General features: G+C 46.6%; 2 protein-coding genes across 2 annotated transcripts; both read right to left on the minus strand.

The window, feature by feature from the left end:
- Positions 1 to 414: 414 nt before the first annotated feature.
- Positions 415 to 6,776, minus strand: stx3a (syntaxin 3a). Its single transcript, XM_085356681.1, has 10 exons — positions 6,120 to 6,776; positions 5,572 to 5,646; positions 5,361 to 5,460; positions 5,206 to 5,280; positions 4,981 to 5,051; positions 4,558 to 4,666; positions 3,807 to 3,880; positions 2,838 to 2,972; positions 2,264 to 2,374; positions 415 to 1,316 (listed from the first exon to the last, which is right to left on the minus strand). The coding sequence occupies exons 1-10, from the start codon at positions 6,147 to 6,149 to the stop codon at positions 1,239 to 1,241; spliced, it is 858 nt and encodes a 285-aa protein (XP_085212807.1). The 5' UTR covers positions 6,150 to 6,776; the 3' UTR covers positions 415 to 1,238.
- A 321-nt stretch (positions 6,777 to 7,097) lies between these two features.
- On the minus strand, positions 7,098 to 10,051 carry tmem109 (transmembrane protein 109). Its single transcript, XM_085356682.1, has 3 exons — positions 9,815 to 10,051; positions 9,468 to 9,570; positions 7,098 to 8,512 (listed from the first exon to the last, which is right to left on the minus strand). The coding sequence occupies exons 1-3, from the start codon at positions 9,887 to 9,889 to the stop codon at positions 8,139 to 8,141; spliced, it is 552 nt and encodes a 183-aa protein (XP_085212808.1). The 5' UTR covers positions 9,890 to 10,051; the 3' UTR covers positions 7,098 to 8,138.
- Positions 10,052 to 12,809: the final 2,758 nt, after the last annotated feature.

Genomic DNA, 12,809 nt, shown 5'->3' on the forward strand with positions numbered 1-12,809 from the left:
GATAATCGATGACCTCTCCCGGCAGGACAAATCTTCCAGGTTATTTTTCTGAACACACTGCGCAACTAAATAGTCTGCCATCAGTTTGTTCAGACGCCTCAGAAAACTTCCAATTGGAATTTTATTGGAATACACATTTTCAAAAATATTGATATAGGAGAGCAGGCTCTCAGTTCACGAGTGGGCTGTACTGCATCCAACACCACAGTGTGGGTCAGAGCAAGTGCCAGAATAACAAGCATAAAAACAGACACACAAGCACATTATACAAACATGAGAGTTCAGTCGTAATAAACACAAATAACAACGATCTAAACCAAATACCTGAATCATCAAATGATTTGTATTTCTAATCTTACACATTTAAAATGAACATCAATTCCTGAGTCACACTATCTAAGATGAGCCATTTTTAATCACTTCAAGGTTAAAAGCTCACTACGTGGATTTTTACTGTGAATCCTAAAGGCCTCTCGACGGGCCTGCTGTGGACACGGGGCAGGATGCAGTCTACAGCACAGGTGTGTCAGGTACCAGCACCTGCTGTAATCACTCTAATATTAATGGACACCCTCTGCTGTTTATTCCTTACACAGCAACACAACAGCTAATCTTCCTAATAAAAGCTTTTCATGGCTGCATTATTCAAAAGTTGTTTACAAATCAGGTGCACTTTCCTGAATATGGATATGATAAGTGGACAAATCAGTGAATGAAAATGAAATGGAGCATGCTAGCAGTCACACTCAGTAATTCACAGGCTTGGCCCTGATTGTTGGTGACCTTTCATGCTGCACATTTTCAAATTCCAAGTTTGGTTCTGAAAAATCGCTCCACAGCAGATCAACTGCAGCAGGGTTAGGGTAAGACGTATCACACACATTTGCACTGAGCACAGCTAAGTAATGATGAGCTGATGCTAACACATTAAACATGCATGTAGCCCTATGATGTGGACATTCTTGGTGGGATTATTGACGTGTCGGTCGCTGCACTGAAAGGTCTCCAGCTTTTCTTTTCTGTTTTGTGCACACAGTCATATTCAGTTTGTTATTGGACAGGTTAGGGACACAGACTGGAGCGAGGCCATGAAGAAGAAAGCTATCGTCATGTTTTTCTGATTGAACTGATCATAAATGTGGCGCTTTGTTCCTGATATGTAATGAAATTAGAGCAAACTGAGTGTCCTGCGGCCTCCCGTGGCCTCAGATGGTGGGAGACTTTCTTCATTAGGGTCTCTATTTGATGAAGCTGTAGACAAATGAACCCAGGATGACAGCCAAAATCACGCAGCAGCAGAAGATCATCATTTGTTTCTGGAGAGACAAGTTGGTTCGGGGGGGGAGGGGTCAGAGACAGAAGGTGGTGTTAAACAAGATGACTCCCGGTCAGGCCGAGCAAGACTAAAGCACACCCTACATCTACAGCCCAGGCCCCCAGGGTCTGAACAGGCCCCTAAAGTGCCCAAAACACAACAGTCTCAAAGTGACCGGAGCACACAAGCCAGTGAGGTTTAACCCGTTTGCTTCACAAAAAGACATTTTTCCCCAGAAGGATCTGAACGTGGCTGCACCACGCTGTAACACGCTGTAGCACGCTGTAGCACGCTGTGACACGCTGTGACACGCTGTGACACGCTGTAGCACGCTGCACCACACTGTAACACGCTGTAACACGCTGTAGCACGCTGTAGCACGCTGTAACACGCTGTAGCACGCTGTGACACGCTGTGACACGCTGTAGCACGCTGTAACACGCTGTAGCACGCTGTAGCACGCTGTAACACGCTGTGACACGCTGTAGCACGCTGTAACACGCTGTAGCACGCTGTAACACGCTGTAGCACGCTGTAACACGCTGTAACACGCTGTAGCACGCTGTAACACGCTGTAGCACGCTGTAACACGCTGTAGCACGCTGTAGCACGCTGTGACACGCTGTGACACGCTGTGACATGCTGTAACACGCTGTAGCACGCTGTGACACGCTGTGACACGCTGTAACACGCTGTAACACGCTGTAGCACGCTGTGACACGCTGTAGCAGGAACATGGCTCAGATGGTAAGCTACTCAGAGACGCACTGCAGCAGGAACAGCAGCAGGTGTTTCTTACTCACGGGTACAGTCAGCGTGTGCAACTTCAGCATCTAACCTTCACTAGTGGTTTGTCTGCTCGAGGATAGGCCGATGCCATCGTTACAGGAAACACTGACCCAGAGCACTAACGCATTGCCACAGTCCCTCTCTCCTTTCTGCACTCACCCTGCGGGCCTCCTGCTGGTATTTGGCAGCCTTCTTGGTGTCGGCCACGGCTCTCTCGACAAAGCCCACCGACTGGTCCATGTTGCTTTCGATTCTGTCAATCATCCCACCCTAGCAGGGCACACAACACGAGAGACAACACAAAGTTAATGAAAGTAAGATTTGTGCCTGTCTGCTGTTTACACAGGAAGTGGGAGCGTACCCCACTGTGTCAGAAACACATGACTTTTCTTATCGGCTGCACACTGAAGCTTCAGTCATGAAAGGACTTAGTCACAGTTAAACAAGCTCTGTGCAAGATGGGCTTTTTGGGGAAACAGGGCGAGTTACTGTTGAAAAGCTTTAAAAGAATAACTTGTGCTGTGCACGACTCTATGTACAGTAGAACTAAACAGGGCTACTATTCAGTTTCACAAACCATGCAAGTCAGCAGAAAGTGGAAGAAGGAGAAGCAAGCCTTCATGTTTTATAACACGGCTAAAATGGAAGAAGTGCAGCTCAGAGGGTGAGAATAGTTTGTTAATCGAGAACTGTGAATGCTCGAGAATACTTTGGGCTGCAGGATCTCACAAACCTGGTTCTCAACCAGCATGGCAATATCAACAAACATGTCGTGGAGTTCTTTAATGCTGCTCTCCAGCCTCATGATGTCTTTGTGACGAGCCTCGATCTCATTCAGGGCCTGCTGGTTGATCTTAGAGTCCATGATCTGTGGGGGAGGGAGTGTGAGGTGACCAGAGACACACAACTTAAAAGAATACACCACAAACAAGTGGATGTTCACAAACAGAGGGTCTGCTAGTGCCAAACTACAGGTTAAAACAAATCACATCTGCCTGTAAGTCCAGCTAACATCTCCCAGTTTGCTGTAACGACACTAAATAGTAAGAAACGTGCCTACATAACAAACACACACCGAGACAAGCAGAGAATCACTGCATTTGAAAAGCCGAGAATTTAATGGAGACATGTTGATGAGGAATGACTGCACTGCCTATCAAATACATAACAATTTGTTTTCTGTTGATTAGCTGACTTAATTATTTCTCCTTATAATTAAAAATAGTTGTGAAATGAAAGTTGTGCTGACCCGTGTGCTAGAACAGTCTACAGCTCCAAATCACAACAACGGTCACCTCAAGGTGCTTTAAAGTAGATCCCTACAGACAGAAAACTGCCACAGTCATGTGACCCCTATGAGCAGCACTTGGCGACAGTGGGAAGGAAAAACTCCCTTTTAACAGGAAGAAACCTCCAGCAGAACCAGGCTCAGGGGGTGAGGGGACATTTCCCTGACAAGTTTTCATGTAACACACAGAGAGAATTCACATGGAGATGTCATTAAATGACAGTGGAGCGGAGATCACAGTGACACCATCAAACACAAACCAGCAGGACAATAGTTCCTGGTTTATAACAGCCTCTGCGCTCCACAACCCACTAAGAGTTCGTGCCTCTGGCCAAAGACGCTGGTTTGCTGCAGGTGTTTGTGTGCGCATGCATGCACATGCATGCACGTGCATGTGCATGCATGCAGGCTTACCCCTGCTGTGAAGACTGCAGAGTTTCCTCCCTCCAGCATCTCATCCAACTCTTCATCAGTCGTTGTTTTTCCAGCTGAACAGATCACAGAGACAAGAACTTGTTCATGCACCAGCCAGTAGAAACATGACTGTACACACAACAGCATGTGATTACACTGACAATACTACGAGGTGCCTGTTGTATTAATACTTTGATTGATGTAAAAGGTGGTTGTTAACCTTTAGGGCTGATGTGACACAGTAAAACCATAAAAACACCACGTTGGCTATTTTTATGGTAAATGGTAAATGGCCTGTATTTATACAGCGCTTTACTAGTCCCTAAGGACCCCAAAGCGCTTTACATATCCAGTCATCCACCCATTCACACACACGGCTCTTTCTGTCAGATATTTGTCATTTTATTTAAAAACTAAAACATGTATCTGAGCACAGTACACAACAATAAGTTGGCACATAAATATGTTTAAAGCGTAGCAGCTGTCAGTGCTTAAAGAAAGTCGAATTCTCTTTAGTCTGACGGCCTGAACCTGATAAAACCTACGATAGAGGACAGGAGACGGCAGCGTTAGCACTGTGACTAGGGTCCAGGGGAACGACTGTGAGGTTTTAAGGAGCATTTAGATCATTTATGCTGTGAATCTCTTCACATATTGTAAAAAAAAAAAGGGAAATATAAAGGATCCCGAAGCTGTGGTTTCCTCCACATCAAGCTTAAACGTAACCATATCATCAGCAGCTGGCACTCACTGATCTCCAGCTGGCGGGCGATCCGTCCCTTGCTCTTGTCTCTGAAGTCCACCTGAGCCTCGTTGTACTTTGTCATCACCTCTACAAACTTTTTGGCCAGAATGGCGTGCTGGGGGAGACAAGAACACAGACACTCCAATGACAGGCTCTCACACACACGGTGGGCGAGCTTCACAGTCGAGCCTGAGGACAGAGGACTGCACCGACACTGAATGTAAAAGGATGTGTGTGTGTGTGTGTGTGTGTGTGTGTGTGTGTGTGTGTGTGTGTGTGTGTGTGTGTGTGTGTGTGGAGCCTGCTACACTCGGTGGATCTGAACGTGACGTGTGGATGTTTAAGGCATCACAAGAGAAACAGCAGCGTGCTCCGCTCTGTCTGTGTGGTCGGGTCGGGTGAATCAGAGCTACTGTACGACTGCCTGACCTGTGACTTGCGTATCCTGAGGTCGGCCGAGGCCCTCTCGTCGGCGTTTGACTCCAGCTGGCGCTCGATACCTGACGCACACACGGACAATGTTCACCACTGCTTTTACTCACACATGTAAACAACACATTAGGCGTGCCACAGAGACACATTCTGATCACACGTATGTTTGTACAAACGGGAACCAGACAGTGTGCCGGAGAAGGAAACCAAACCAATACCGACTCTTCAGTTTGTTTCTTGCATTGTTGGCCGACTTTTTAATCTCATTGGTGAGAGCCTCGACATCATCCTGTGTTTCTGCAAGAGGTGGAAATGGAGCGTCACGCACACACACTGAGAATCACAGGCAGCACATTTGAACACGTTATCTGCATTACTCTGGTCGGAGGTCGGGGCAGACAGGATGGTGGAGTAGAGTTTTTTGATTTCTGTAACACTCTCGTCAATCTTGTCAATACTGCTGCGGATGTCTTCAATCTGACAGACGCACACACGCACGCACACACACACACACGGAGGCATCAAAGAGTAGAAATGCATTTTGTGTTATGATGCATGTAAAGTGGAGCAGACAGACACACTGCATACCTGAGCAAAGAAATCATCCATGAAAGCCTCACTCTCCACAGGAACCTCAATATCATCACCACCTGCATCGCTCTTCTGTTACACACACACACACACACACACACACACACACACTATTAACTGACGTTTTCTGTCTCTGTGATAAGACAAGAACATTTGTACTGAGCCTGAAACGACTTCCTGTGTGTGAGTCACATGACACCAGCTGCACTTTGAATCGGTGCCTGACACGTCTAAAATAAACGATGATTAATTGTCGTTTGTGTGATTAGCAGCTCCTCACATTAAAGAAAGATTGATGAGGACTTACTGATTTCACTATAAATTCAGTCAGAATATAAAAGAATGAGAAGAAAGCAGTTCCTGTATCTTTTGGAAACATGACTTTGAGTTTCACGTCTGCGGCTAACATCTCTGACATTCAGTTGAGCTCCACAGTGGGGCAGTCGCCTCGCACCATGACATCTATAGTACAGACTAGTCAGGCCCCGTGCGAACAACGCAGGCGCCATCGACGAGAAGGCAAACAGCGGCACAGTCCTGCTTACCTCCTTCAGCTGAGCCAGGCGGTCTTTCATCTTCAGAAGTCTTGGTTGAATTAAAGAAACACAAAGAAAGAAACAGCTAGTGTGTAGCTGGAGTGTGGCAGGTGTGCTCTCTGAGGTCCACAGAGCTGCTGCCTCTACACCTGCCCACAGAAACGTTTGCTTCAATGAATCCGCAGAACTAAGAAGAGAACAGACTTCTGAGGGTGAAATAACTCATGCGTGCAAACCAATGAATGCCTTGCTCGTGTGGATGGTTGTGTCTGAGACAAGTTGTGATCAACCTAACCTGAGGTCCCACTAAGCCTCTATCCCCTAAGAGCGGATTAGGACGACAGTGTTGACCACGATAAACCTCTTCCTGGTCCCTCCTCCCACACGGCAGCCTGTGGATTTTCTCTTTGGAAAGGAGAGCAGAAGTTGGCCTTTGTCTTAGGATGTGTTACTACTGTGTCTTATTATTTGTATAGATAAGAAAGCACCATGAATAAGGATGACGTCTGCGGCGGGGGGGCTGAGTGATAAGAGCAGGCAGCAGTCTCCTGTGACCTGCTGTCCCTCGGATGCACGAACGAGCCAGTCCCAGCAGCAGAGCTGTCCCAGCCCTGACCCACCTCACAGCACCGTGAAGCACGTGTTCAGCGGTGGAGGAAGGGGCACGCTCCCCACCCAGCACTCCATCACAGGCCAGGCTGCCCAGCCTGCTCCACCAGGTCCCTGCTTCGTCACTGCCAGGACAACCCCACCCTCATGGAGGATGACTGTCCCCGACTCTGAAGCAGGGACTGCTTGGACCCAAAATGCTCATTTAAGCCATTTGTTCCACGTCTGTAACAAATGAGTTTATTCCCATGTCACAGATGGCAGTACGACTCTTTCACCACACCGATCCTGCAGCGCATTTATCGTTATTTGGTGCTTTGATTACAACATTTCCACGTTTGTGTTGAAGCTACAAAACAACCATAACTAGAGCTGTTTACTTATTATTTACCCATCACAAGAACAATAGAACATTTGTGACGTGGAGGAAAAACTCTCAGTACGTGAATGTTGTCTGTGAAACAGTCAAGAGGTGCAGGTCCCATCTGTTCCTGTGCAAATGATTCAAAGGAGCCTACGCTGATTAAAAAATGAACACAAATGACAGGCTGGGACTGCAGCAGATCAGACATCCTGAAAGTGTCCACGCTACCTGCACCTTTTCCTCCACAGCTGGATTTGAGCCTGGGAGACTCAGGAGCAGACCTTACATTTACATCAGTCCAGCACCATTCATCATCTTCATCTGTTTCTTTGTTAACGCTGCAGGTAGCTCAGACGATGCAGGCTCAACATCCCCATTTTTAAATATAGTTAAAGTACAAGTAGACATGCACCAGTCCAACCAGAACCAAGGCCCTACTTCCAGCACGACTCTGAGCGAGAGACTGTGTGACGCGACGTCATGCTCAAACTTGTTTTTTTACTTGGTGAAAAGAAAAAGGAGCGCATGTTTTTGAAAAGTTATTTATTAGTGGAATGACTGAAAACAGGCCTGAGATTAGGAGTCCATCACCTGATCGATGTGTCAGCTTGTCCTGCACCTCCTCCTGATTCACTGCAGCTGAAGTGCAACTACATTCAGTGAGAAGAAAACGCCTCTGTGATCTGACAGGACCACACGTAGAGGAGCCAGAGCCAGTCGATGCAGCTGCTGGTGTAACGAGCGCCTCCACCAGCTGCTGCTCGCAGGGCAAATCTAACAGAAGTTGGGGTGAGGCATTGGGCTCTGGGAGAGCACTGTGTTTAGGGAGAGGAACGGTGGAAGAGGAGAAAGTGTTTTTCATTAAACTTCATCCAAATATGTGGGCGTATCTGGGAGGGAGCTGCATCCAATCAACTCGTCTACGAGCTCGATCTGCTCCCGCTCAGCAGTCTGTTGGGAATGTGCCGTGCTTTCTGTGAATTTGAAGAACGATCCTAAATGCAGAGATCCTCGGGCGACTGTCGTTTGACTTGGCTGTCAGAAGATTCTCTCCGTCACTCTTCTGTCCTCGTCCACCTCTCCATCTCCCTCAGCCGTCTCTCCAGGATCTTCACCTGCTTCTCGAGGCGAGCAGTTTGATTAGCCGCACTGGAACTTCCCCGAGTCCCGACGTTCAGCAGGACGCAGACACACAGCAGGACAGCCAGTCGGATGGCCATTGCCTCCGTGCCCACGTTGTAGTCGCTCAGGATGAGCACAAAACAGGTTAAAGCGACTCCGACTTTCAGAAACCACAGGGCGCACATCAGAGTGGAGGCAACCAATCGGAAGGCAAGAGAAATCAGCCAGTAGCAGATGAGAGCTGCGAGGACCCACTGAATGACGAAGATCAGGCCCTCTGGGGTCACTTTGTTGGTAGGAAGGCTAACTGTGGAAAAAAGCACCAGAAATTACATTTCATACAAAGCTGCTCATTTCCACTGACACTCTTACTGCGACGCTACAGATGGGAGCTATCACCGGGTTCTCATTGGCTCTGCTGTGAGAGGCTCCACCATCTCTGACTGCATACCAAAGACATTACATCATGCAGATGAACTACACGCTGTCTGGTCAAATGTTTGTGCACGCTGAAAGTGTTTCCTCTCCTTGTTGGAGTTATTACTCTACAAAGTTACGTGTTACACTAATTTCACATTACTCCTTTCCTGAAACTCACGGTCTCATTTAACAACATAAACCCAGCTGCTGGTTTGCAGGACGCACACGTGTGATCTGTGTCGGAGTATTCAGGTCTGAGCACAGAGCAAACATGTTAGCATGCTGTCTGTGCAGCTGATGCTGTTAGCAGCAGAATGCAGCTGCATGTGTCCAGTTTACTTTACCATCACGCTCTTGTCCTTGTGCAGTAATAATAAAAGTAACATCCATGCTCACGCTGCAGACTGAGCCATTATTTTCCTCCTCCTGCACACCAACTGAAATCAGCTGATTGGAGAACCAATAACCAGGATCAATAGGCAGGCAGAATAACAGTGCCAGCGAGTTAAACTACTGGCATGAACCAGCTCTTGTACGGAGTCGCTCATATTGAGATTCTCGCCTCTATGTGAAGCGCAGCAAGCTTCAGTTCGATTCTAATAAAGTCATTCAGCTGATCCATCCAACAGATACAGGTCCAAGGCTCCATGGATCTCTGATTAAAAGGTTTATGCTCAGCAGGTTAAGCACCTACCAAACATTTTTATCCAAAAGGGGAGTCAAGGCTGGAAAAACAACTTTGCCCACAGTCTCTGGCTTTGATGGCACCACAAGGTGGCAGCACCCACTTCTGCTATATTTGAACTGGTCTTGAGTGCAGCCCAGAAACAAACGATGCTCACCTTGGATCCCAGAGGCCTGCAGTAACTGGGAGACGTAGTGCAGCAGGACATTGAGAGCACCGGCCACGCTGCCTGCAACCACAGCTAGGACCTGAGAGAAAGCCTGCAGAGGCAGGTTTGTTTCAGACAACAGTGAGGGTAAGAACACAGAGAAACGGCCAAAGTTCACTGATGTGACTGTCAGCGAGAGCGAACAGTCCCCTCTCTGAACCTAAACTGCTTATGTCGAATTATTATGGTTTCTAATCAGGGCTAGTGTGGTGATAAAACCTGATCGTGTACACACAAGTTCAAAACTGGATGCCGAGAATCCGCTCCACGGAGACCGGACTACTTCCGCTTCTTACCTTCGGCACCAGCCTGCCCAGGTAGGTCGTGCCCTGCTCGGCCAAGTCAGCCAGGGTGTCCCGGACTTGCTGCATGGTCTCTGGTAGAGTCTCAAACTCCGTCTCCCCCTAAACTGAGAGCACAAAGCCCGCCAAAAACGCTTCCGTGAGCACTGCTTCTTAATCACACTGTCTACTCCGAAGAACTACAAAGGAAACTACATCCAGCTACAAGTACACAACTTTACCGCGGTCAAGTTTTTCCAGCAGGATGTGGAAAAAGTCCGTATGAATGATGGACGTCTGCCCCCTGCTGGGACGAGTGTGCAGCTGCATGCAACATGAAACAGTCTTATGTACCCGACAGTACAACACAGTACTCTACAGTACAACACTACTCTATTACACATCACAGTACTCTACAACGGTACGCTGCACTGCACTGCACACGGACTGAGCTGTGGTTGTTTGTTGCCGTTGTTTATCTGTGCAGGTGAGAAGTCTGTTCTCTCTCATGTTGGTAATGTTAGGGTGCAGTTAGAGAATATTTAAATTCAATGCTCAAACAGGATGGTGCAGCAGACCTCACAGGAACACTGGTAAAAACCTCTGGCAGCTGACACAGTCTAATAAAACAGTTTAAAGAAACAGGAACGAGGAAAGGGAAGTATGTGCCACTGTTGGTTCTTGTGTTTCGTTCTCATGCTCTCCTTTTCTCTCTTCTCTTTCTGCTCAGCCACAAACTGGTTGTGGCCCCAATAGGCCAGTTTAGACCTTTTTGGAGGGGTGCCCAGACACCCCTAGATTTCATCACAGCAGTAATTATCTGCAATTATAATAGCAAATAATTCGATGTGATTCTCTAGTTCAAACAATTAGTGTGTGATTGTCAGTGCAAAGAAGGAGTAAGGAGGATGGAGAGAGAGACAACAGAGAGTCTGTTTAAGAGCAGGAAGAACCAGGTGAGTTGTTTGGTGTTTTTCGAAAAACGATTTTTCTCAAAATAACCTGACATGCATCTCATGGGTGCATTTCAGTAGCTTATGATACGAATGGTAGCATTTAAGAGATGGCAGCATTAATGTTACTTGTTTGAAAAGGTAACAAGCTTTAACACGTAACACACGTTTTGCCATATGGCAGTAAAAATAACACAGAAACGTATTCAGTGATATTTGTAAGTAAGTAAGTAAAATTTTATTTATATAGCACATTTCTAGATAAAAGATCACAAAGTGCTTCACAAGGTATAAAACAAAAACAGTCAAAAGTTAACAAAATGCAATTTTAAAAAGATGTTTTTAGCTGTTTTTTAAAAGTAATCACTGAGTCTGCAGATCTTAAGTTCTGAGGAAGAGAGTCCACAGTCTGGCGGCCACAGTGGCAAAAGCTCTGTCACCCTTGGTTTTCAGTCTTGTATACTGAATAACAAGTAGGCCCTGATCACAAGACCTCAGGGACCTGCTAGGGGCATAGGGCTGTAAAAGTTCAATGGTGTAGGCTGGTGCTTGTTCTTGAAGAGCCTTAAAGGTCAGAACCAGAATCTTAAGATGGACTCTGAATTCAACGGGGAGCCAGTGCAGCTGTATAAGCAACGGTGTTACATGAGAGTATTTAGATGTTTTGTCAGAAGCCTTGCTGCAGCATTTTGGACAATCTGCAGACGCTCCAGGGAGTTTTTGTTTAGACATGTAAACAGTGAATTACAGTAGTCCAATCGTGATGAAATGAATGCATGAATAACAATCTCCAGTTCAGTATGAGACACTGTAGGGCTCAATTTAGTAATGCTTCTTAAATGATAGAAGCAGGACCGAACCAGAGATTTGACGTGGACATCCAGGGTAGGAGCAGAATCAAAGGTTACCCCGAGGTTCCTGATAGACGGTTTCACAAATGTTGAAAGAGGACCAAGAGCATTCATTATGTCAGGTACATGTCTGTCTGGAGCACATACAAGAACTTCAGTCCTTTCTTCATTAGGTTGGAGGAAGTTGTCGGCCATCCAACCTTTGATGGTTTCTAAGCACACATTTAGAATCTGCAGCTTAGAAACATCTTCAGGTTTAAAAGACACGTACAGCTGGATGTCGTCTGCTGCTGCAGGACATCCAAAATCCTTCAGTGGGAACACACTGGTTCTAATACAGCACTTATCTATTGTACCGGAGCACTTTGATCACTTCATGCAACATCACTCACTCACTCATACGAGTGTGGCCGGATGGCTAAACTCCAGCTTCCGCGGCTGGCTAGGGCGATCCTCAGCTGCATATTGTGCTGGTATTGCAAAACTGGTACTGCCTCTCCTGGTTGCTCCCAGTTTGTGGAGAGTCATTGTGGTTTTATCTTATTTTATATTAATAAATGAAACTGTTAATGTTTGAGCCGGCCTCAGTGTGCATCCCTGAACCTGTGCAAACGTTGTTGGGTATTTTATTCCCAAACGATTTTATTTCCTGGGGTGAAATTCCCCTAGGTGGTGTCATTGTATTACACTTTTTTAATAGCCCCGCCGACCACTTGGTCACACAAGCACTTGTGTTGTATGAATGAAAGTGCTTTCCATGTGACCTTCACACTGCAGTGAACACATCTGAGAACAACGTGGATTCAGTGTCTTGCCCAGAAATACTTTGGCTTGCAGAGTGGAGCAGCCAGGGATTACACCACCTCTACAGCCGGTGTGGATGGTTGTGGACTGCTCCGCTTGACTACACAGCCAGCTGGATTAGTAGAGTCTTGGTCTGTCAACCTTCTGAAGTGCTCGGCCTCCCAGAGACTGCTGACTGTTATACTGAGTACTTTTTGTAATGCTGAGCATCAGATTAGTTTTTTCCTTTGCTGTGGAGGTATGATCAATGTATGATACGTCTTTAAGACTTCAGCATACATACTGGCACCCAAAGTAAACTACAAATTAAGCTCACGGACAGTCAGGCCTCCTTTCTTTAGCTTTGACAAATATTGATGGGTCTGTCTAGCACAAACCCCTCGCTGGAACGCGACAACTCTA

This window comes from Diplotaxodon limnothrissa, linkage group LG6 (genome assembly GCF_057381915.1).
Source record: "Diplotaxodon limnothrissa isolate DT_005_m linkage group LG6, D_limnothrissa_male_GT1.1, whole genome shotgun sequence".
NCBI lineage: Eukaryota > Metazoa > Chordata > Actinopteri > Cichliformes > Cichlidae > Diplotaxodon > Diplotaxodon limnothrissa.